The following is a 25,800-nucleotide window of genomic DNA, read 5'->3' on the forward strand; positions in this document are numbered from 1 at the left end:
TGAAGGTGTGGTGTGGCTTACTGTTTTTGCTGTGTTGTCCTTTCAATAATTTTTATTTATAGGAAGAGTTACATACTCTTTGGCTCCCTGACAGATAGTTCCCATCTGTAAGTTTTAAATTTACTAAAAATAGTTCTGTAATGGTACAATCCTGAATATTATTATTCAAGAATTTCAGGTCAGATACCAGACTGAAATTTGCTCCATGCTGATTCAGTTAAGGACAACAGTGATAGTAACATCTCAGTGCTTCTAAAAATAAAGTTATTTTTAAATCCTACAAGGAACAATTCTTGCACCTTCTTTCCTCTCTGCATCAGTAATTTGGCTGCTGGTGGTAGAAAGGTGCCTCTTTCTTCCAGTTTGATTGTTTTTCTGTAACCCCCTGTAATACAGTCTAGCTAGGTCCAACCCCCCAGCAGCAAAAAGCAGAGTCATCTTCAACACAGCACTCATAGTGCTAAACAAAATGAACAATAGAGAATACAACTTCTTTCTGAACTTAGCCAACATAATCACTTAAATAGGTAAATCTCTTCTTGTTTTCATTTTTAAGCAGGTAATTAATCAATTATCCTTTTTTTTTCTATTTGAGAAAGTTAATACTAGTTCAATATTTTCAGTTCATTACTAATTTACTGATGTTCAAATGTAATATTAGTTCAAAAAGGAAACAAAACTTTTTCTTTCATCTCATGTTATATATTAACAGCATTTTTTTCTCCTAACTCAGCCTGCCTTTCTTTGTCCCTCTGAAAGAAAAATGAGTTTCTTAAACCAGCTAGACATTTAGTGAGTGTTAATCAGCCTGACCTTTAATCTGACTCAAGGATCAGATCATTAATACAATGTTAATATTTATTTAATAATTCCTAGCTTTCTCTACTGGAAATTTTTACTGGGTGGTAGATGAGAAGAACAAAATAAGCTTGAAAGGTGGAAAAGGAGAAACTTTTTGTAATCAGATAAGATTTTGGGTTATAAATACATACAATAAATAAAATATTTCTATATATTTATCTGATAGAATTCAAAATACATATGTTCCTCAGTGGGTGGAAAAAAAATAAAGGAAAAAAAGAAAAGAAATTCCTTTACTTTCCCCTGCATATCATGTTTTTTTGGGTTTTTTCCCATCAAGGGTAAAAATTGTACCTTTGGACTTTTTTTAAGTGGGATGTCATTCTATGTCTCCAAAGAGCAGCCTTGTGATAGGGAATGAGGTGAATTTGATGACTTTCATTCAGATCCTCCTTCTGTGAAAGCTTCACTTTTAACTGCATATAATAGAAAGAGAGATTTTATTTCCTTTTTGTAAGAGAGGTTTCTCGCTAACTTGGATTTGTTAAAAGATCCCTCACTCATTTAGACTGTAATTTTCTCCTTGGAAATTTGCTGAGTATGGGGCAGATGAAAATCTGGCTCTGTGAGGAACAGCACTGTTCTTCTCTCTGCAGGTGTATGATGGGTTCACAGTTCATTCTCGACTTGTTGCAACATACTGTGGTGCAGACCCTGCCTCTTTTGCATCCTCTGGCAGTTCAATGACAATCCAGTTCCAGTCAGATTCATCTGTGACTGGAAAAGGCTTTCTTTTGGAGTGGTATGCAGTGGACGCTTCTGCTGTTACACAGACCATTGCTAGAGGTGGGTTTTCAGTGAGTTCCACAGCTACAAGTGGTACAGCAAGTGATGCACTCAGCTTTACTTAAAGAATTCCAAACAAACTTCCCCTCTAGAGAAAGCTCAAGTTACTAATGAAAGATTTCAGTGATATTTTAATGAAGCATTTTACTATATTTTAAAAACAATTTCTAGAGACTCTTAGATATACTAATCTATAGTGTTCTAAAAATAAACATGTTGTTAGAGGATAATTTTTCTTTACACAGGCATTTAATTAAATCTAAACATTTGTTATGCTTTCATGGAAAATTGTTCCTCTTGAAAAACCATTCTAAATCATTGGCCATTGTGATATGAAACAAGCACAATAGCTTATGTTAAACTGTGGTGGATGCTTTTAGGTATTTTGTTAGATATTCCTCAAGATAAAATAGGTCACAACATCGTTGCAGCAGGTGGCACAAGAACATCCTTACGGATGAGGATTTTCAAATTTTATACTTCTAATCCAAACTGTCATTGAAGAATTCCTGTATTACTGTAACTACACACGCTGTGGCCTCATTGTGCTTTATTATAGGACTTGTCATCTTATGTTACATGAGGTACATGTATTCAGTTTAAAAAGAGGATGCTTTCTTTTTTTGTCTTCTTGTCCATCACAGGTGCATGTGGAGGGTCTGTAACAACTGAAGAAACACCTTCATTCCTCTTCTCACCAAGATGGCCAATGAATTACAGAAATCTTGAGGACTGTATGTGGCTTATCAGAGCTCCTGGATCCACTGTGGAGTTCAATATCCTGGCACTAGACATAGAATCTCACAGCTCATGCAACTATGACAAACTTATTATCAGAGATGGTGAGAAGCCAATCTTGCCCTACCCTGACAGGGTGCAGTAGAGACCCAAGGTCCAAATACCTCAAATTCTCATCTCCACTGAGCTTAAGCAATCTAAATAGCAATGGGAACATGCCCTAAAACAGTACTCTTCCTCTTATTTTGAGACATTCTGCTAGTTTAAAAAAAATCAGCAAAGTCCAGCAACATATTTAGTGATCAATAAAAATATTTCTAAATCTGTAAGGGGTTAATGGTCTTGAAAAGCAACCCTCTGAAAGTGTGAACCACAGCAACAGGCAGGCAGATGTGGACAGATTCAGTTTTAACACTAATGTGTTCTTTTCATTCCCAGGAGACAACAGTCTTTCTCCAGTACTGGCTACTCTGTGTGGACGAGAACCTCCTGGGCCAATAAGATCAACTGGAGATGCAATGCTTATCCACTTCATGTCAGATGCAAGTGTCACTGGAGCTGGGTTTAATGCCTCTTATCACAAAAGTAAGACTCGTTTCTCTTCTCCCCCAGATAAATGTCTGCCTTGCTGCTAGCAATGGGGTAAGAGACTCTGGCATTGTTAAGAGCTGTCTACAATTTAATTAATTACACACATATCTAATTATTCACCTCTCATGAATATGTGTTAATAAATTTCTGACTCTACAAAAGTAAAATTTGCCATTTTCCCAGCAATATAATACAACAAAGCATGATTCAACCTGACCAGTCACTTCTCAGAAGAAAGAAAAGCCTATGCCTAAGTTTATAACAGCTCAGTTGAAGGGTGAAAGAATGCTCAACTAAGAGAAAGAAATAAATGACTCAAAGCAGAAAGAGACAAATGCAGGAATCTGTATAAATTCTAGCAGGAATGTCAGCAATTTCCAGCAACAGTCCTCCCACTTGAACTCAGGAATGATGACAGATTCCTGAATGGGCTGAGGCACCAAGAAAGTGTTAGGGCAACAGTGATGGCTGGGGAACTTCTGACTGGCAGCTGGAGTAGATGGCAGTGTTTTGGTCCATGGCTAGAAGCAATGTCCTCAGACAGGGTAATGATAAACTCATGCTGTGTGAGGTCCTTGACATTGCTGTCTGCTTATTCATCTGCTAAGTTTGAGAACAATCTCACAGTCAGGAATTTTGGTGTGCCATCTTGAAATCTATAAGCTTGTGATTTGAGAGATCATTCATCATGTGCATTGCTGTATGCCCCATAGCTCTTTATACACTCATTCCAAAATTTACTTTAACCCATCACATCTTTTAGGAGACAGTGTTTTTCTCAAAATGAATAGGTGAATATTTGACACTTTTGGGTTTTTCTCTTTGCTCCAATTTTTATCGCTTTTTTTTTCAGGTTGTGGAGGCTATTTGCACACAAGCAGCGGTGTGATAACATCCCCCAACTACCCTCAAAACTATTCTCCTAATCTAAATTGTTCCTGGCATGTAGTGGTAGCCACTGGATCTATCATTGCTGTTCATTTTGAACAGCCTTTCCAGATTAAGAGCGAGGATACTTCCTGCATCGTTGGAGATTATGTAGAGGTGAGGTTATTGGCTGGGTCACCAAATCCTCAAAGCTATTAAAGCTACTGAATCTTACAGATTTCTGTGTCAGGAGAGCAGCTCAAAATGTCATGGGGTGCAACCACCAAAAGAGAAATATCAAAGATATTTCTCTCTATGTCACTCTTTCACTTTTTTTTATTAATGTGCATTAATTAATCACTAGTTTATTAATTTCCCCTGTGACTGGAAGCATTAAGATGGTGCATGCACAAAATTTACATTCCAGGGCTGTTTGCTTGAGTAACATTAGCAATTTCTGTTTTAGCTGAAGAATGGGTTAGATAATGCTGCCCCACCTTTGGTGTCTGCAAGAGGGAATGAACGTTTTTGTGGAAGCAGCCCCATCTCTACCATGTACACCACAGACAATCAGCTGTTTGTCCACTTCATTTCTGACAGTAGCAATGAGGGTCAAGGATTCAAACTGAAATATGAGGCTAAGAGTCAAGGTAAGTCTAGGTAGCAAGCTTAAATTCTGCAACTTATACATATGTAACTTGGAGTTTGTCATCTTAAAGGATATTTTTTTTCAAAGTCCCCACGCTGGTAAAATCGGATGTCTGCAAAAATGTCCTGTGCTGCATGACTTCTGATCTGACACTTAGATTTCTCCTTTTAAAGAGTACCAGGCTCAGGTCACAGAACCTGAAAATATTAAAGACAGATTAAAAAAACCAAAAAACCAACCAAACAAAAAAAAACCCAACCAACCAACCAAACAAACAAAAACCAACCCAAACCTTTAGTAGGGAAGTAGCATCTACAGTTCGGAAGAGATGTTAAAAATTCATACAGGAAAGGAAAATCTCCTGGAAACAAGAACTTTATTTTGAACATTTAGTACCCAGTACAAGCGCTAAATGAAGTCCGGAACTTTTCAGGGTAGTGTTTCTAGAAAGGTGGCAACATTTCTCACAAGTTTTATTCCCAACTGAGACAATAGCATTAATTGCCAAAGCTAACTTTAAAAGAATGAATAAAATAGAGACCCAGGTCCCAGGAGGAAATCACAAACGGCTTTTGCAGTTATTTCATAACAGACACCACTTGGCGCACCTGGAGATCTGTTAAACAGAATATCTAAATAACTAAGGCAACCTGTCAATCAGCTCAAATATGTAAGTGCTGGATTTCTGCCAATTTTCCCTGCTGCCCCAAAGAATTAGCATTGCTTCAGAGAATTAATGAGGGGAATAGGTGAAGCTGTACAATAGCATTTCTACCATTTCAATTCATGGAACTTGGGTAAAGCCCCAAGTTAAATCAGTATTGCTAAAATGTAGAGGGAGTTTGGGACAGAAAGGTTCTGGTCAAAATAAATATATTTTTGTCAGATAAAGGACATGAACAAACCTTCATGTTTGCTCTGACTGGCATTCCTCACACATTCATTATTATCTCAGACATTTCAATTCTTGGAAAGTAGAAGTTGGGAATGATTCACAGAAATGCTGATGGGTCTGACTTGTGGACCTCCTAGCTCTTGGGAATTGGCATAGGAACAAGGCAAGAAATATGTTTTTTGCTTGTTTTATAATCAATCCAAGGAAGAAGTAATAGCAGTTTAATTCAGGACCCTGAACATTTGGAAAGGAAGATGATTAGGTAAGCAGGAGCACAGGAGTATAAGATTCTACTGCATTAAAATGCTTTCCCACAGCAAGCAATAAAATGCATTTGTTTTTTGATGTGAATTTATGACATCAGAAGGAAACTGTGTTGGAATACAGTGATAAGTCATATTTTTGATGCCTCACCTATTTTGTTTTCATGTTGTTTTTTACTGGTGATCTTTTCTTTCCCAGCCTGTGGAGAGAACATTTATATCAATGATTTCAACCCCAGTGGATATACATCTTCCCCCAACTATCCAAGCAATTACCCTCCACACGCTGACTGTGTCTGGACCATAACTGCTCCCAATGGACATGCAGTGGAGCTGCAATTTGAAGATCAGTTTTACATTGAACCTTCACCAAAGTATACATCCACATTGTTTTGCCTATTTTTCTTCAGAGACTCCATTCTGATTTTTCTTTCTCTGTTACTTTCTCTAATTCTTCCTAGAGAACAAAGACTTCTCTATTTAAAATCAAATGGGGTTAAGAAATTTTTGAGACATCACAGAAGCTATCAGGTCACTGGTTTACATTCCTAGGATGTTGCAATGCATAACCGAAATTAGTATCACAGATAAAGTGGAAACATCCATGACAGAAAGGTGCTTTCTGTAAAATCTGTGCCCTGTAGTCCTTTCATATTCAGGTTTTCAGTAATTTGGACTCTCGGGTGCTTTTAAAGGCAGTGTTTTGCCACCATGACACTTTGCCTGCCTCCTCCATTGCCTGGCAGCTGGTTTGCAATGGGCCTACACATTTTGCACTCCCTGCCTGGACCATAAAACAAGGTTATTTTCCAGCTGATGTAGCTTCATTGATAGGGTCTGTAAGGCAAAGGTGAGCCTGTGAAACCATGTCCAGGAAAAATAGTGAAGGATGGAGAATCCCAAAGGTGTCTTTTCTGACTTCCAGGACACTGCACCATTCTGAAGGCAAAGCTTATAGTTAAGATATTTTGGGTCTTTGTATGCCTGCCTAATCAGACCCCAGAACTGAATTTTTGTTCCCCTAATCTCTCTTCTTGTTGTCCGTTAATTCAACACCTCTAAGTGGGACTAATAGGGAATATCTGCAGAATCTGAACCCTGCCAAAAAAATTTAAGATGATCACAACTACTTTGCTATTGCTGTTCATATCCCTACCCAGAATTTGCTCTTGTAAGATCTGATCTGATCATAGAATGAGTCTTAGATGAATCTTTCTCAATGTTTCTAGCACTTCTTTTGATTCAATTATTACATAACTGCAATGAATTATGATCTTGTTGATTCTGTCCTGGTTACACTGCATGGAAACCAATCTAATTCACTACAGTTTCATGGCTCTGTGCACGTACTGGAATGATTTTGAACCAATACTGCCATACACTGAAAAGAAAATTGTCTCCTCTTCCAGCTGCACTTCCAGTTACCTAGAGCTGCGCAGCGGTGCTGACTCCAGTGCCCCCCTCATTGCCAAGCTCTGTGGAAGTTTGATGCCAGGCTCACAGAGATCCTCAGGAGCTGTCATGTACCTGAGGTTCAGGTCTGACAACAGTGCCACACGCGTGGGATTCAATGCTAAATACTCCATTGGTAATGCTTGCATTTATCAGTTTCTATGATTTTAGAGATTTTGGTTTCAAGTGTTAGACTTCTGTAATAGGGCTTAAATCAAACCTGTGGGACAGGCTGACGGGAACATGCCTCTTTCAGTTACTGTTAGAGCTAAGGCATCAGATATCACCATGTTCTGCACCTAGCAAGAGCTGAAAATTAGGGGAATGAATATTAATAGAAAAGAGCTCATAGACCAGCAGTAGCAGAAACAACTACTGGATAACCAATTGTCAAAGCCAGTTGTCAAAGGAGCAGTAGAAGAAAGGTCAGTGTGCATAAAGTCATGTAACATGGTTTGATTTCTCAGCCTGCAAACTTAGTGTCACTTTCATGAGCAGGGTTCTGAAGGGGAAAGTGAAGATCAGCTGAGAATTGGCAGTAGAACAAATTAGGAGCTTCTCTATGTAAATGTAAATCAGTTTATAATAAAGCTGCTAAATAAACAGGGGCAGCATAATAATGGACTAGAAAAGGAATGAGCTATGAGAACCATTATTTGCCATCTGGGAAAGAAATACTGTAGTCACTTGTTCTCAAGCTGCAAAAACAGGGTTAGAAAGCACTAGAAAAAAAATTAAATTCGAGAAAAAATAGTCCTTGATCAGATCCAGAATTATGATTTTTTGGGGGGTTTGATAAGGTTAATAATCTTCAAAGAATAACAGCCATTATCTGAGTGTCCCTTATATAGGAAAGTTTAGGTCTGTTAATTTCTCAAAGGCAAAGTAGTGAACTCTGTTGTTTTGTACAGGATTTTGCTCATTGCATTAGATCTGAAACACTAAAGCCAAAATAGAGTGCTGTCATATTTCTGAATGCGAAAACTGAAGAAGCTTGCATATATACATATATTTATTGGTATATGAAGTCATAATTTACATTTAACTGTAAGAGATTTACAGCATCTTAGCTAAATGCCAGTCATCCTGAAACAAAGCACTAATGACTCACAAATTGACAGTATGCACACAACTGTAACTGCCATGGAAAGATTGTAACTAACAGACACAGAATCCACTAAAAAAAATCCACCTGGGAATATTGTTTCATAGAATCATAGAGTATCCTGAACCACAAGGATAATCAAGGTCCAGCTCCTGGACCTATATATGACATGTGCCTGCAAGCATATGTTTGCTGTATGCCTTACTACTACAAATTTATGTTTGCAGGTACAGGAAAGAAATGAGTATTCAGAGAGAAACAATTAAAAATTAATAGCTATTTTACACACTGTGCAGTGATTACTCACTAAGGCATCACAAGAAGTGAATGGGAAGGGATGAAAGGAAAAGGGAGTCTGAACTACAACTGTTAACCCAAACCAGAAGTCAACTTTTGTCTGTCATAAAAAATTGAGATCCACCCTTAGAAAGTTTCATTTCTTTTTAATTTACCTGTTGCATCTTTGCAAGCTTTTCTGGTAAATATGGACATAGAAAGGAATTAGTTTGAAAACTGTGAGATTATTCAGATTATAAGAGACGTGGAAGAGAGGAAAGGATGTTTGCAATGGCAGGGTGTGTGTGGGTATGAGGGGTGTGAAAAAAATAAAACATAACAGCAACCTGGACTGATTGAATTAGATTGAGAACATGGATGATTTTTAATTGGAAGGCAATTCCTGTCTTATGACCACAGTTAGAGAACAAGTCAGTTGTACCTTACCTGTAAGTCTTATTTAGGAGAAAGATCATCTCTGTGACATTCTTCAGTCAATCAAATAACATTCTTCCTTTTGCAGCTCCCTGTGGTGGGACAGTGATAGGACAAACTGGAATCATCGAAAGCACGGGGTATCCTGACCTTCATTATCAAGACAACCTGCAGTGTGAATGGTTTCTGCAGGGTCCCAGGGGTCACTATCTTACCATCACACTAGAAGGCCTAGATATTCAAAGCTCTGCTGAGTGCACAAATGACTTCGTGGAGATCCGAGAATACAATGCTTCTGGTCTGAGAATTATTTCAGTGTTTGTCTTCCCCTCCCTAGTACTACTAGGAAACCTCACCTGAGGTTCCTGAAAGCATTTCCCTTTGGGTACAAAGTGAGCTTTTTCAATGTCCAGTATTTTCTTGTGTCTGCCTTTCTTGATGGCGCAAAGTAAGGTAAACAAAACCCTTCTATTTGCCAGCAATAACTTGATTCCACTAGTTTACTCCTGCCTGTCCAGTTAAACTGTAAAGTGACCCTTCAATAGAAATATAAATAATATATTGATATGAATTTCTCTATGTGATTTTTGCAGGAAATTTGTTGGGCAGGTACTGTGGCAATACTCTCCCTGGTGCTGTGGACACTTCTGACAGTTTTGCTTATGTCAAGTTTGTCACTGATGGATCAGTCAATGCTCGGGGATTCAGACTGCGCTTTGATTCCAGTACCGAAGGTTGGATTTGAAGGGTTGAAATATGCTCTCAGGAAGCAACTTATACCACAGACCACAGTTGCACTAATACAGCATATAGTGTAGATCACTTATTCTTGGAGTGATGGAGTTTGCTCTTAAATTTAAACTTGGGGGAAGTATGAATAGAGAAAGCTCTCTGACAACAACTTAGCTGAGCTGAATCTTGGTGAAGCAAGCAATCTCCTGCTATAATGGGTGTTGCCATTAGTGGCACAAGGAAGCACACTCTTCCACACCTTTTTTCTTCAACAGTCAGTCAAGGGATGTCCTAACATACCCTCCCCCTATCCCTCTTAATAAGCAAGATCAACTTATTCTGGTATTCAATGACCCTCCAGGGAAAAGTGTTTTCATATGTTCAGGTGAAATTTGATGTGTTTCAATACATGCCCATTGCCCCTTTTCCTGAGCACAATGACTTCAAAGAGCTGTTCTAATCAGGACTGAGACCTACTCCTGCTTCACACTTATTTCACAGTCTTCGATGTCCATGCAATGCTTGTACTACCAAAATATAGTTACTTTTTTAGAAATCCTTTGCAATAGCAATGTTGAAAAGTCTCCTGTCAACCCTTCTTAACTCCTTCCAGATAATTTAAAAGTTCAGCTGAAAGCTTTCTTCATATTTGATTCTGAAATAAAACAACAGTGGGGAAAACAAACTCCAAAAGAATGTTATTCCACTCCTAGGATCCTATTATGCAAACTAATACCAAAAAATTTAATACAGGTGGATGCAGACATCTGACTATTTTGCAAAATCTGTGCGTGTGGAAGGGACTTCCACTACACACCATTAAACAATATCTCTCTATTTTAAAAGGAAACTGAGGGTAAGCTGGTAAAATGCTACCATAAGTTTCAGAAAAAATGCACTCTGTGCATATCCAAGACCTTCAGTGTTCCTTCTTCACAGCATGGTTTGATATTCATAACAAAGATAGGAAAAGCAAAAAAATAACTGTCCTGAAAAATGTTGCCTAAAATACCTAAAAGCTTGTTATCTACCTCTGTTAATCTGAATAGGAAAAATACATCCTCCATCATTAGCCACTCTAAGACCCTGCTTGTTCTGTCAAGCTCTGCTCAGTCCTCTGGAAGTCAGAAATGTCTCAGGCTTGCCACAATGAGGCTTGTATCATATGGCATCAAAGCCTCTGGGTCACCCAGGCTTCTGAAGTGAAGGAAATACTAATTTCCTTCAGAGAAGGAAATATTAACAATTAGACTAAAAGGAGTTGCTATGGTGAGTGATAAAGACTGGCAGGAACTTGGCTGTTTAGACAACATATGGACAGGGTAGGGCAATCAAATCAACCTCTCAGGATCTCTTTTTCTCACAGTACTGATTTTATTTTTTTTTTTGCTACAATTCTATAAGCAATGCTTTACTCTGATAAGTGTACCAATATTTGGATATTTCAGAATGTGGTGGGGATCTTACTGCACCTGTTGGAACATTTACTTCACCCAACTATCCCAACCTGTACCCACATACCCGAGTGTGTGAATGGAGGATCACAGTGGAAGAAGGCCGACGTGTGACCCTAACCTTTAATGACATGAAAACTGAAGAGCACTGGAGCTGCTCATCAGATTATGTGGCTGTGAGTACTGGGTGTAGAGTCAGAAACTGCTCTTCCTAATCCCTTTATGAAGAATTAATGGATGTAATAAAACTGAAAAGTGACTTACAGGTCTACATATGGTTTTTAGAAAAATCGTAATTTAATATGGGGAAAGCAGATAAATGAGTGAAAGTTATCTCTGTAGAGCATCTAAACTCATCTCCTTCTGTTGGAGTATGGAAATGTTGAAATTGTGACCCAGACAGAGTAGAAGGCTTAAAGGAATCACTGGAGTTGTCTTTTTGTCAATTATGAAAAAAAAAAAAAAAGGTTTTTGAAAGCTTTCAATGTCTCTTTTCTGGGCAGACAAAATCCATCAGTCAGTTCCAAGTTTTATTGACTTAGGAAGTATCTACTGCTATTGTTACTTTTTGCTGTTCATTTGAAAAAAAAAAAAACATAGAAAAAGACAGAGATTGTAGCAAATGGCTGCTCTGAACTAATGATAGACAAACCCCAGGAAACTTTACTTGTATATCACTCCCCATCTTGAAAAAAAGGTAGATATTGGTTACTTTATCATGTTTATTTTTGATTTCTGGTTATTTAATGAAAAAAATTTCTAGCCTGGCACACAGACCTGGACCTGGCCAGGTTTATAAATTCCTCAAAAATATGATTCCTCTGAAATTGCAGGAATGTAAGGTAGAGTTTAGCTTCCCACTTGTTCAGATAAGCAGTGCAAACAGAGGAATTAACTGTAGGATGATCAGAAGCCAATCCAAGTACAAGCATGGGGGGCTGAAGTAGCTATTCATCCCTTGAAGTTTCTAGATGATGTTTCCCTTGTTTTTCTTCACAAATGCTTTAGACAAACCTTTGGCAACTAGCTTTTTATCAGATAATGATCTCTTAAAGGAAATTTTTTCCTGCTGGCTTTTATGCTTTCAATGCTCTAATATATTCCAAGTCTCAGTGGGAAACATAATTTCTGCCTTGCTTGCACTGCAGAGTAGAAAGAAGGAAATTAATTCCTAGGCTAAAGGGTGTGTGAAGGAAAAGGGGCAAAATATCCCTGGATCATCAAAAAGTGAAATGTTTGAAATAATCAGAAATACCCACCAGCACTCAGTATGCTGGAGATTTTGATAAATCTCCTGTTGGCTTTGAAAGATGATGATTTGAAATGAAATTAATATGACCAGTAGCTGGCATTATTAAGTGATTGAATGTATAAGTATTGAGCTAAACCACAGTATACTTCTCAATAAAAAAATTCAATTTCTGTTTGAAAAAGGAGAGAGAGAGAGGGGGGAAGAGAATGTGTTTGCATTTCACCAAAATAAGCAAGTTATTTTGATGTTTACTTCAGGGCCCCATCCACTCAAGGCAATGAAAGTTTTTTCCAAGGTTTGGGTAGATTTGAGAACTAACCTCTTGTGAGGGACATCAGTGAATTTTGTATTAAAGAGTGTAAACACTCCTAAATGATACAGGAGATGCTCATAAGACTGTATATTGGTGTCATAAGAGTTTATTTTGACTCCACAGGTTTACAATGGCCTTGGGCAAAACTCTCCCAGGCTGGCCAAGCTGTGTGGGGAGGTAAATCCAGGCACTGAGGTGAAATCCACTGGAAACACCATGAGAGTCATTTTGGTGACAGATATGTCCCGTGCAGCCAGAGGCTTCAGTGTCTCATATACCTCTAGTGAAGATGCAGGTAGAGTATGTTTTTGACTTAAGTGATTGATCTCTGGTAAGTAATTTCATAGCCAGAGTACTGGCACATATAAACAAAATTACCTAAACAGATAACAAATCTCTGGTACCTTTTTTCTCTTTCATCTCTGTGTAGGAATAGGTATTTATCTTTAATTAACTGAAAGAACTTGAAAAAAAAAATGGAGAATTTCTGTGAGCAATGGACTTCATGTGCCTTTATGTGGATCACAGTCCCTGCTGTCCCTACTGATTTATTTTTTTGTACAGAGTCTTGAGTAAGAAATGGTCTGAAGTAGCCTTATTCCATTAAAAGTTTCAAAAAGCATAGTGCTATAGATAAATTGAATAATTCAAGTGCTTCTTTGTTACTCAGGGGGGCAATTAATTTACTGTAGCTTGTGAAAGAGTGCAGCTAACCTACTTTTGCAAGCTCAGCCTCCAGAGAGGAGGCAGCTGGCAGAGCCTTACTACTACAGCCTTGAGCCTTTTGAACTTATTTTCCAGCTCCCACCCCAAGCATCTACTATAGCATTAAGGGTATCTTCCATGAAATTTTTTCTCTTGAGCCTAGAATTGGGTAATGAGTCAGGCTGAGGAATACTGAACTGAAGCTGTAGTGAGATTTTATCAAAATATTAAATATTGCCTGTTATACTGATAGCACTGCTGAAATATTTTATTTGATCCTGTAAATAACTGTTCTTTCCATTACATGTGTGTTTTTAAAGGCTTGCCAATAAATTCCAGGGAAACAGGGAAGAATTCTCTTGTACAGTAAATTATAAAAAAATTAGAAGATGGAAAAGGTTTAGATCTAATCAGTATGTGCTTTCTGATATGAGCATATCTGAATGAAGAGGGGCAAGATTTCTCCTCATGCAAGAATTCTTACTACTTTTAAATAAACCACATTTTGTTTCTGCAGTTTGTGGTGGAATCCTAATGGCACATGCAAATGGGAATTTCTCTTCTCCTGGTTATGATGGCATCAGAAATTACACAAGTAACCTGAACTGTGAATGGATCATTGAAAATCCCTCTCACTATAATTCATCCATTTATATATCATTTGAGGATTTCCACTTGGAGCATCACCAGAACTGCCAGTTTGACTACCTAGAGCTACGAATAGGTTTGTATGTTCAGCAGGAGAATGAATGAAGCCTATCAGGATTCTGGTTGTCCAACTCTGCTTGTGACAAATCTCATTCATATGTATCTGCAGGGAGTGGCTGTTGTAGAATCTGTCCATTTGAGAATGTTCACATCCTGTCTTTCATGTTGCATCCATGATGATGAGTGGATGCATGGATTTGGTCATGTGTTCTTTCAGGGGAGAAAATGGAAAACTGGATAGACATCTTGGAGAGATAACTAGTTTTGCTGTTTGCAGTACCTGACTCTCTCTTTACAAGGGACAGTATGAATTTCACTTCATTTGCCTTGAGAGATGGCATTTGAAGTGATAAAAATAATTTATTTTTTTTTTACACTCCCCATTCTCTCCCTGGTTCTGAAATATCTCCAGGGACAGCAGGAATGGAGTAAAGAATGTTTGAATTATTCATAGCCTCTGGACTGCAACCCACTCCACATACATTTTTTGTGTTCTATAAGATGATTCTCCATAAAGAAATCCTTATTTCCAGTGAGAATACACTGCAAAACACAGACTAAAGCATTTTAAATGGAAAAAAATCACAGGATTAATGCACTAGTGATATCCCTGCATATTTCAGCAACTTTATCCACAAGAGTAAGCAACTGGAAATGTCACATGAAAGTCGCTCAGCAAATGCCAAATGTAGTATTAAAGCTGCAGCTGTCATCTTCATGGAAGGGCTGTACCTGTGAGTCCCAGAGACAGCAGGTTTTAATTTACCAGGAAATGCTTTCTGAAACATGTGAAAAGGGTGAGAGCAGGAATCTGTCCCAGGCTTATTTGCACTCATTTGAGCAAAAGCTTTTGGTTGTATAGCATTGGTTTGTCCTGTGTAGAGCCAGACCCTGCATAGCTCTGTAGCCTAGCAGTTCTCTCCCATGTATGCACTGGAGCTGGGAATAATAGAAAAAAAAGAAAAACTCAGAGAAAGAAACAGTAAAATATATTTGCTTTGTTACTCATCCGTTCCTGCTACTCTCACTTTATCATGAACCTCAGGCCTCCAGGCAATGCAATCAAAGAAAAAGGATGAAAGTGTAGTCTTGCTTTGTTCTACACAGTTTTGTCATCTAAATACCAGTGTCCATTCCAGCACTACTAATGGACCTCCAATTTCATAGCTAGCCTGGTGTCAAAAGCAGAATGCCCTCATTCATCTGTGTATGCTGACATGTAACATTTAATGAGCACTGAGATGCAGTAGTGCAGAATGCCACTAAACTCAGGCAGGTGCTGTTGAAGACTCTTGACAGAGGAGATGCATACTTAGGGAATCGTCCAATTATACTTTAATTACCTGAAACCTCAAATGGAGCTGAAACGTGCAAAATTCTTTTGTGATGCTCATACAGCACACTTCATAGCACTCAAATAAAAAATATTTAAAAGCAGAATTGACTGTAATTCAATGACTAATATTTAAGCTAAATAGATAAAATAAGTAAGTATTTCTAAATAAATTTTTAGGGTAAGGTATTAAGTTATTTAATTATCATGCACGTGCATTGTACATGGTAATACAGCTGAGCATATTGCTACAATGAAATATATTCCTAACTTTGGGCTTTTGTGGAAGACTCTTCATTTTGTCTTTCAGACCATTCCCTTCAGTTTGAATAAAATGTTACAGCACAATATTTCTGCTTTCTTTTTCTGTTTATCAACAGCCTAGACCTCCAACTAGCTGGCCATTCATGAAAGAAATAATTGGTATCACTTTTCACACTGTAGAGACTGAGTAAACTGAGTGACATCTGTCGCACAGTTAATCACCTCATAAAATGTACAAAAATGAAAATGTATTTCACATAGCAATGCTAAAAGTAGTTATTATTACTTTTTCCTGAACACAATTTATCATTAATGTTTTCTGCTTGTACAGCTCAATATAATTTTTAGTGCATGTTACCAAGACAGTTTGTACCATTTTTCTGTGTAATTTGTAATTCTAATGGTAGAATTTTATTATATATCCCTTTTCCTCCTTGTGCTTCAAGGCATTTCAAATGGTGGCTGTGTCACTGGCATATGATGGAAATGTGAAGTTACTCAACCAACCATGATTTGGAATAACTCTGAAAAGACTTTGAAGAGCACCCAAAATTTTTCCCTCTTGCTCTACTGCCTTCTTCACAAGAATGGCCAGCCACCTAGTGCAGAGCTAGGAGTTGATTTTGAATGAAGATTTTTAAGACCAGCAACCTGCTATTAATAGAGAAATTAACTCAGGAATGGCATTGCCTGGATGTCATGAGGAACACTGTTTCACTTACTTTCTTTCTCCTGAGAATTATCAGTAATAAATACAGACTGGTGCTTTTAGCAATGTGGTGGATAGGAGCTCACCAACTTGAGCAAGCATTCAGTGTCACTCAAGTACGGTGGCCTGTGTTATGCTTTCCTTTTAGGCTTCAAAGATTTCAGCAAATGCTTGTTTTTGGGAGTTTTTTTGCCATACAGAGAACAATATGTTGAGTTCCCTGGGAAAGAGGTGCTCACTATTAAGTTCATGGATGGTGCACATCCCTCTACAGTAGAAAACTCAAAGTCCCTGTTGACTTTAATGAGGATGTCACAAAAACAAAGGTTCAATAGATGTCCATGTGATACGGTCCTTAGGCTACCTCTTTCCACTGTTCTTCCCCAAAAGGTCTGTAGTTTTGAGGCAGAACAGTGGGGATTTTGTGTGTCTGATATGTCTGATACGACACATGAAAGTGTGCAGGATGGCAGGAAGGGGAGAAGAGGAGCCCAGGGTATTAAAAGGGTCACTGATACAGCTTTGGAGAGAACTTTCTTGTTGCCAAGATTTATATCCCAACAATGAACTGCAACACTCCTCTCATATCCATAAGAAATAACCAGTTACTAAGTGTGATATGTGGTCTTCTCCATTTTCTTGACAAAACAGACTGAATTGCATGTTTGCACTATTCCTTTATGATATGGTAGCTCTTTCAGAACTCAAAAAATGCTGTGGTTTTTTGTTTCTTTTTTTTTTTTTCCTTTTCTTAGGGGATGCTGATGGAGAGCTAATAGCCAGACTTTGTGGTCAGGATGAACCATCTGTGCCACTAGTTATAGCTGCCCCACGGGTCTGGGTACAATTTGTCAGTGATGAAAACACAGAAGATAAAGGATTCTTGGCCTATTACACGTTTGAAGGTAAATGGCTCAATAGACTGCTGCCTTGGCTGACTGAGGCACTTCTGGGGAATATTGCCAGTCATTTGGTGATATGGAGAGTAGTCATGATGGGATCAACTCTCAAAGAGGTCCTCAAAAGTTACACTGTGCTAGCCACTATTTATATCTTCTAAAGCAAGCATTCTCATAGCAGTTGAACTCTGGGATTTATTTTCTGCCTCACAGTTAGCATTCCCCAAACCACATTTGAGATTTTGCAACACTCAGAGCAGCTGGTTGCTCTTGGGAATGGGGATGTAACAGGTAATACCAGCCAAGTTTGACTTACTTCAGATGGGTCTCTGGAGTGCTAGCAGAGCTGAAATACATTCTGCTGCTTGAACCTTTGCACTCATTTTGAAATCTACTTGAAGCTGTATCAGTGCAAATTACACCACTTTGCCATTTATGTGCCAGAACAACTACTCTTCCTGTCACAGCTGAATTTAGCCTTGGGGCTTATCTAGACACATCAGAAACTTTTTTACTTCATTGTGTTGTTCCAAGGATGGCACTGGTTTGCTTAAGAGTGAGATAAACAAATGGACGATAAGGTGGAAGAAGCAGATGTGTCAGCTGGCAAAGGTTTTGCAGAGTTATATTAAGCATCAGAATAAATGCAAAGTTTCAAAGTCATTGCATCCTTTTCCTCAGTATTCAATGACTAAAATTTTAAAACTTGGAATTTCCCAGGTAAATTGTTCATATTTAACTCTATCAGTACATCCTAAATATATTTTATTACTATTACAAGCTGAATAATCTTCCACTCATTTGATTATAGAGTTGTGTTCTGAAAATGCATTGAAATGTTACTTTTTTTCTGCAGCCTGTGGTGGTGTACAGTCAGGTGAATGGGGAGTTATCTCAAGCCCTAACTACCCAGAGCCTTACAGCAGTCTGAATCACTGCTCCTGGGTGTTGGAAGCCCCTGAAGGCGAAACCATCACTGTGAGTAATGTGCCACAACTGGATGCACAGCAGACAGTGTGAGAAGTACCTTCTAAGTTTTGAGTAACAGATTTGAGAAAATTTGTAAAATAAGAAACGTGGAATAATTAAATATCTTCCCATTGATTTTAACTAAAAGAGGGAATGAAGAAAACACAACAAAATGTTTGAAGATTGTCCTTCCTGAAAAACAGAAAGATCCTAGTATTACTTGACCTCAAAACATTGCACTGACTTCTTTAAACAATGACTTGCTATGTTTACAAAACTGAAGTAACTCATTTTATTAGATACTCATGGATATTCTCACTATCATGAGAATAAACATGAGACTGAAGGAAAGTTCAGGAAAGTTTTCTTCTCTGCAGGAAAATTTCAAGCCACTAGAAAGTTACTTTTGTGTCTTACTGGTTAGCCTGAAACATAATATGATTTGTGGTACAAATTGCAGCAAGGAAATGTTGCTCCAGTTTTCCAATAAGTATTAAAAGTCTGCCTTTTAAGAGGTGCAACTTTCTTGAGTCAAACTCCTAACAGACCAATTTAAGCACATTTGTGATCAAGAAATGCAAAGCTTCATTCACTGAATTATTTGACTAATTCTTTCAAACACAAATGCAATCAGTGACATTTATGGTTCAGGTCAGAAAAATATCTGAAAATCAGTTTTGTGGGAACACATTGCAGATTTTCATATGTAATGTCTTTCATTAATTTCCCTATCATGTTTTTCTTGCTTACAACTACAAAGGTTAGAAATGCAAACCCACAGTCCTAATTCTTCTGCTACTTGATATTCTGAACCCTACCTATGTACGTATTTCAGGGAATACAGGCTTATTTTAGTAGAACACAAGATTTCTATTTAATCTACAAACTAGTTTAAAGCAGAACTAATTTTAATCAGATGAAAGCAGATTTCTGTTTCGAAAGGACTGAGTAGCAGCATGCTCAGTGAAGGCAGACTAATTTTTTCCAGTATAAGCTGCCAGTTTCAGTTGCTGACAAAATTCTGAATTTAAACTATTACAGCTAAATTTTTATTTAGTCTTAGACAGGTTTTTTGGAAGTGAAGCTACACAAAAGGTACAGGAAAAAATCCTGTATGTTTACTAAAGTTTTCTACAAAGATCCTGCTCCTGAAACTTACTTAAAAAATCCCAAAACTGATGGGAAAAGGGCCAGGCAGTAACTAGTGTACATCAATATTTCAGCATCAACAAATCCTGGAGTCTAGAGAATCAACAATCTAAATGTTTGAACTGGAAATCCCAGGTGTGAGCATATCTCTCCAAGGACAAATGGCATCAATGTGGGAGGGAGACAGGGTCAGGAGCTGCCTGTCCATCCCAGTCTGTTTATGTGATGCATCCTAGCCCATGGGAATGAACCGCAGAACTGTGTCTGTTTTGGTGGAAACAAACATGTTTTTTTGCAACTGTTAGTGTATTATTGATTCAAAATAATAGGAAGAAAAAAAAAAAGAATCCAATGCTTTCTGCTTGCATATCTAGTTATATTTCATGAGCAGAAACTTTGCATGCAGGAAAGTGGTTCAATACCTGTGCATATTCAGCACCGTTTTGATGCACATACTTAGTTTCAAAATATGGTTAAGACACAATGATGCCAGTTTTGAACCTATGAATTCCTCTTCCACTTCTGTCTTCAAGCTAAGTAGCTGCTGTTACTTATAGTGGCAAGATTCCAATCATGCTTGCAGGAAAGCATCATAAAGTGAGGGTCAGATTTCTGAGTGTACCAGAAATCATTGTGCCACAATGGCTTCAGGGTCTGTCTGGAATTGCTTTAAACTCTCCCCTAGAGTGACTGGTTTTAGCAACTGAATGTCACCTTTGTGTGTTGCAGCTTACTTTTACAGCCTTCCACGTTGAAAATCATGCACTTTGTAAGTGGGATTCTGTTACTATCCTGAATGGTGGCTCTCCAGGGTCTCCTGTCATAGGAACGTATTGTGGAAACAACTCACCTGGGACTATTCGGTCTGGCTCCAACAAGCTGGTCATCATCTTTAACTCTGATCACTCTGTTCAAGGAGGTGGCTTTTATGCAACATGGACAGCAGAATCTTTAGGTAAGTTTGCATTAAAGAACAAAAGAAAGACATGCCATCTTCTTCAGGATCCTTGAAAGAAGCCAGTTCTTAAGTATTTATCCAGTGCTTTCTGATCTTACACAATGAATTCAAATTTGGATTGATTTTGTACTTTTTAAACCTCCTACTGGCAATTTCTTGATGGCTGTAAATTGAAACCATCACCATTACCCTCCCAGCGGTGGTATCTATTGTCAAGGACTATGAGACATTTCACTTCTTGAATAACAATTGTTCCACAGTTTGATTTGGTTTAAACACTTAAAACTAGGAAGAAGTGAGTTCCAAAACAGAGAGGCAGACAGAACTTCTCTAAGAGCACATGTGACAACAGCCTAGAACTCTTGCACTATGATGGAGATGTTGGTACACTTGTGAAAGTGGTATACACACAGGATTGAATTTCTCAAAGCTACCTTCCTTCTCTTGAAACTATCACCACTCTGTAGCTCACCATTTGTGCAGTGTACTTCAGGAGGCCATTAAAGGACTAAAGGTAAGTGTAGATGTGGCAGATGGTGGCAGGGCAGAAATTAGAGCAGAAATTACAGCTGACAGAAATGCCAGCTCAGTACAGAGCTGGCATATGCTTCCTAGTGTCACCTCCAGCTGCAAACCTTCTGGCTGATCCTGATCATCTTTCTGTCCACTAATGATGCAGATATATTCACACAGTTAACTGATGGAGTGCCTTCTTAAACACAGCAATAGTCTGTGCTTGCATGAATATACACTGTCATTTCAGCAAGTTTTTGATGCTGTTCCCTGAGATGTCATGTGCGGTGAAGCCCACTCTTCAATGGTGTAGCAGACATTAGCCTACACATGCCATGTGCATAGGCAGTATTCTCTCTGAGAGTTTTCATTTACATATATATCTAGTTTACTTTCTTCAGCTTTTTTCTCATTTGTTCACTGAGAATCTCCATGTCTGCATCCTGTATGTGTGACCAAAACTTGGCTTCACATCCTTCTAAACACAATTGCCATTTCTAACAGAGGAGAATGAAAAATAACATCTTCCTTTTAAAGCTATTATGTATTTTTTAAATTAAGAGGAAAAAACGAGGATATTGGAAAACTTTTTTTTGCCCTTTATTCATTCTTTTACTACACTGTATCTGAAATAAAAAGGGGTTGCTAGTACTGTACACATAGCCCTAATAAATTATTCTTGGCATGGTATTTGCAAGTATGTTTCAAATTAACTAAACTTATTCTGTGTAAAATCATGAGCTGACACAGAACCATGACCAGCTAACCCCCTTTACAAATGAATCTGTTAGCAATTTTTAAAGGCATGTTTTTCAGCCCATCCCATAATTCCACAGAAATCCACAGGGCTGCCTAGGCCAGGGAAGTCACCATTTTGCCCTGGGTAAACGGATGTGGCTTGAATAGATTCACATGTGGAACTGCAATATTTGTATGTTGCAGAGTGAGAAGAAAAAAGGGTATATCACTAGACTGGTTTTTGTCTCTAGAATGCTTTTCTGAATGGCTCTCTGTCACAACGTGCATGCTGTGGGGTGTGGGGACCTGCAGTGTCAGATGTACTGCTGATCCTTGCATTCTTCCAAAGCAATATTCACTTCAAATTGCCAGGAGTTTATAGATGGACCTTGTAAAAGGCTATGAAGTGGCAAGAATGAACTCGTGAAGAAAATAAAGTGAAGTACAAAGACACCTCTAAAGTGTAACTCCCTCCCTGCTGCAGGGATGGGAGAAAGCAAATCAAGAGGGGTAAATGAAGTTTCAGTGAGTATCAGGGTTTTCCTCTCTCACACAAACAACCATTCAAAGCTGAACACCACTCAAAAATATTTGAACATTTTTTCCATCTGTTGCTATTTTTTCCAGGCTGTGGTGGAATCATTCACTCAGATAATGGTACAATCAAATCCCCTCATTGGCCTCAAAACTTTCCTATGAACAGCAGATGCACATGGACCATCATTACACATGAAAGCAAACACTTGGAGGTGAACTTCCACAGGAACTTCCAGATTCCAGATAGCAATGGAAGCTGCCAGACCAGTTATGTGAAGGTAAAATAATTATTTCAGATCCCTGTTTTGCATTTGTTATGGTGTGGACTGTCAAGGCTCAACATTTGGAAAATGTAAACTAAAGTCCTTGTATCATACAGTCCGTTTTCTGCATGCTTTGTGAACTGGACTGTATAAAATTTTAATTTTCATTGGTTCTTGAGGTTCTACCTCAAGCAGGGAGGTGGATCCATCAGCCTACATGCATCCCCAAAAATGAAAAATATCAAAAAGGCATATATTATATCAGAACCAGAAAATAATGAGAAAATAAATCATGAAGATAAGTTCTTTTCAATTACTCCAGTAAAGAAAAAAACCTGTGAATTTTACACTATAATTCTACCAAACTCCTTTGTAAGTACTTAGACTGTCCAGGTTGCACTTTTTTAATTTCCAGAAACAAAGACAGAAATCTGATCTTTCATGTGCTGTCAAGAACCATTGTTTTCAAAGCAATGGAAGAGACTGGACATGTCTTGCATTTTTCAGTGTCATTTTTTTTTCTCAGGCATTTGGCATATGTTCAGTGGTTTTGTGCTCATTTTCTCCCCAGCAATACAACTCCCACTTGAAATAAAGGGCAAACATAATTTTGCAACATGTAGGAAGGCTTGAGCAGCAGTACATCTGATCTATACCAACCAACTTACAGTTGCACTCATTTTTTAAGGCTGTGAAAAAAGGGATTAGATTTGTCTTTTCATAACCTGCTCCAGCAATTAATTGATGCAATGTTACAATACATTTCACTAATATGAAAGTCTTAATGCTACTCAGTAAAAGTGTTTAATTTTAAATTCCTAAACTGCCATGAATGACATAAGCAGAACTATGTCAATTGGAGATTTTCTCCATAGAGAAAGATCTGAAATTTTTAATGTCCACTTCCTTTTCCAAATGTGCAATTTGAAATGTACAAAGGTGTCTGCAAAGCTGCAGAACAATGTAAGTTTCTTCTATTTATTCCAAATTGAGCAGCCAAAAGAGAATAATCCAAAATCAATAGTGACTTTGCAAAACCTTTTCTGGGCTATAGACTGTATAAATTAATCCTTTGAGCATCCAATGCCTCAAACACCTGGTCGCATGAATGAGGTGATTCATATGCTTACACTTGCAGACTAACCCTTGGCTAACCCTTTCCTTTCTGGCATGGTTGCTTGGAGAAATCATAGTTTCATGTGGTTGTAATAGTTTCACTCAATTTCCTTCAGACACATTACTTTAAAAATCAGATATTATATATTTTTGGGTATAAACTACAGTAAAAAACTGTTCAAACACATCAACAAAAATAATTTTATTATTAGAGTAAACAATTCATTATTTAAACAGACATTTTAAATCCTGTCAATAAATACCCTGATTCAGGAAAATATTTAAATGTTTAGAAGCATCAAACATTTATACCTATGATTCATTTTACATTTGTCTAGAAATTCAGCACTTAAACTGTGAACCTCAAGCACATATTTAAGTAATTACTTGAAGAGGATTTCCCTTAAATACCTACGTAAACTTGCATGTGCTTTTTAGGATGCATGATTTAATTGAGCCTCAATTGGCTATTGGTACAATGGAAGTAATATTTTTAAATTTAATGGTTTTTTTCTTTATTAGAAAGAGTTATTATAGTAACTCTTTACTTGATTTGATACTTGTCATTGAAAAAGTAAAGGCAAAATAAATTTTAAAAAATATTAGCAACACTAGATATTATCTGATGCTTATGTATTGACCTAGCATGACAGCTTTGATTTTTATTTACTGAATAACATAAGGATTACCTGTAATAATTATTTGTATACACAGATATGCATATTCATAGATTGTATGGAGTTAAGTAAGCAGAGATAAAATGGAAGTAGGTAGTGATATGCATAAAATGCTTTTCTCTTGTCCCCTGGACCTGGTCTATATTTGCTCTGTTACCAGCAAGGGTTCAAGCAAATGACCTCCAGATGCCCTTCAGAGGTCCCTGGCAGCCTAAGTTATTCACTGTGACTCACTCCTTGGAGGAACCTTTTTGTCTCCACTGACTGTAGTAATTAACTCCAATTTAGAACTCTCAGATTCACTGTGAGATGAATTCTACCCTTACTCTGTGGAAAGAAAAACTGCATACATAATTCCTGTTGGGTTCCCACAAACTACTTAGACTTTGAAAGCACTAAACCATTTGCAATCTGTCCTTGCCAGGTGTGGAGAGGAAATAATGAAGAAGCAGCAGCTTTGTTAGCCACAGGATGTGGAAGTTCAGCTCCTGATCCTGTTGTTGCTCCAAACAATGTGATAACTGCAGTATTTCAGTCTCAGGATGCTCCTGCTCCAGGTTTCTCAGCATCCTTCACAAGCAGTAAGTAATATTAAAGCCAGATGGCTGCTGAATTAGTCAATTTTGGATTAGTTTGACCTGTGTGTAGCAATTCCGACTCCAGTCCAACAAGGCATTGAAGCTTCTGCCCAGATATGTAAACCAAGAGTTTCCATACTGAGTGAAATGAACTCAAGTGTCGGACTTGCCCAACATGCAGCTCTAATTTTGTAGTTATTCTCAGCCACCTTTGCCTTTTCAGTGTGCTGAAAAGTACGAATAGGCTTTAAATTTTAAAAATTCATAGTTAAACTGTATGGAAACTAATACTTTACTTTTCTTAAAAAGACATTTGTTTAACCATGATATGTGCTTTGTGATGGTCAAACCCACCAGAAGTAGAAAAGATGCGGCTCAGCTGCTGTTGGTTGCTTGGGTTTTTTGTAGGATGGTTCCAAAGGAAACCACTTGCCCTTCGTGGCAGTCAGATAAAAACAGCAAGAAACTAAGTGCTTTGAGGGAAACACTATTGAAGCATTCAGAATTCTGAATTGAAACCACTTTTGTTTTTATAATGTTTGCACTAACATAGTCAGAAACATCTAACAATCTCTTAGTGGAGACAGTCACAGGCTTCATATGCCTGTTCCTAATCTTCTACCAGAATTTCACTGTGAACTGCATTCTTTTAAGCTTTTGTCTTAAAAAAAAAGAGAAACAAAGGCCATGCTAGTCATTAGGATCCAAAGGAGCTCCATGAAAATAAACTGTTCTGTGTGCCTGAAAAGTTCTGGGTGGTAAACCTTTCCTGCCTCTGCATACAGCAAAGCAATCCAGAGGTGGCCTTACAGCAGACTGCATTCTCCTGCATGTCAGGCATGAAGCAAGAATGGCACCACTTACACTAATGTGGGCATTTTCAAATAAGGCTCCTGTGCCCCAGTAACACCCCCTCCCATTCAGACACATTTGTATTTACTAAGGGATTTTGAAATGTGCAGGCTCCACACCCACAGGAACAGCAGTGCTGTGTCCTCCTGGTGAGGGGCTGTGG

The 25,800-nt window shown here is 38.0% G+C and overlaps 1 protein-coding gene across 3 annotated transcripts in view; it reads left to right on the forward strand.

The window, feature by feature from the left end:
- CUBN (cubilin) overlaps positions 1–25,800 on the forward strand; it is a 143,988-nt gene that overhangs the window by 89,841 nt on the left and 28,347 nt on the right. For all 3 annotated transcript variants that reach the window (XM_064408815.1, XM_064408805.1, XM_064408824.1), the window contains exons 39-55: positions 1,458–1,647; positions 2,292–2,489; positions 2,824–2,970; positions 3,830–4,020; positions 4,310–4,493; positions 5,850–6,024; positions 7,060–7,238; positions 9,007–9,216; positions 9,512–9,652; positions 11,099–11,280; positions 12,793–12,964; positions 13,892–14,098; positions 17,144–17,293; positions 18,144–18,265; positions 20,135–20,360; positions 22,242–22,429; positions 24,632–24,788. In XM_064408815.1, coding sequence (XP_064264885.1) covers positions 1,458–1,647; positions 2,292–2,489; positions 2,824–2,970; positions 3,830–4,020; positions 4,310–4,493; positions 5,850–6,024; positions 7,060–7,238; positions 9,007–9,216; positions 9,512–9,652; positions 11,099–11,280; positions 12,793–12,964; positions 13,892–14,098; positions 17,144–17,293; positions 18,144–18,265; positions 20,135–20,360; positions 22,242–22,429; positions 24,632–24,788 — 3,019 coding nt within the window. The remainder of the gene's footprint in view (positions 1–1,457; positions 1,648–2,291; positions 2,490–2,823; positions 2,971–3,829; positions 4,021–4,309; positions 4,494–5,849; positions 6,025–7,059; positions 7,239–9,006; positions 9,217–9,511; positions 9,653–11,098; positions 11,281–12,792; positions 12,965–13,891; positions 14,099–17,143; positions 17,294–18,143; positions 18,266–20,134; positions 20,361–22,241; positions 22,430–24,631; positions 24,789–25,800) is intronic.

The sequence above is a fragment of the Passer domesticus genome, chromosome 1, assembly GCF_036417665.1.
Source record: "Passer domesticus isolate bPasDom1 chromosome 1, bPasDom1.hap1, whole genome shotgun sequence".
Classification (NCBI taxonomy): Eukaryota; Metazoa; Chordata; class Aves; order Passeriformes; family Passeridae; genus Passer; species Passer domesticus.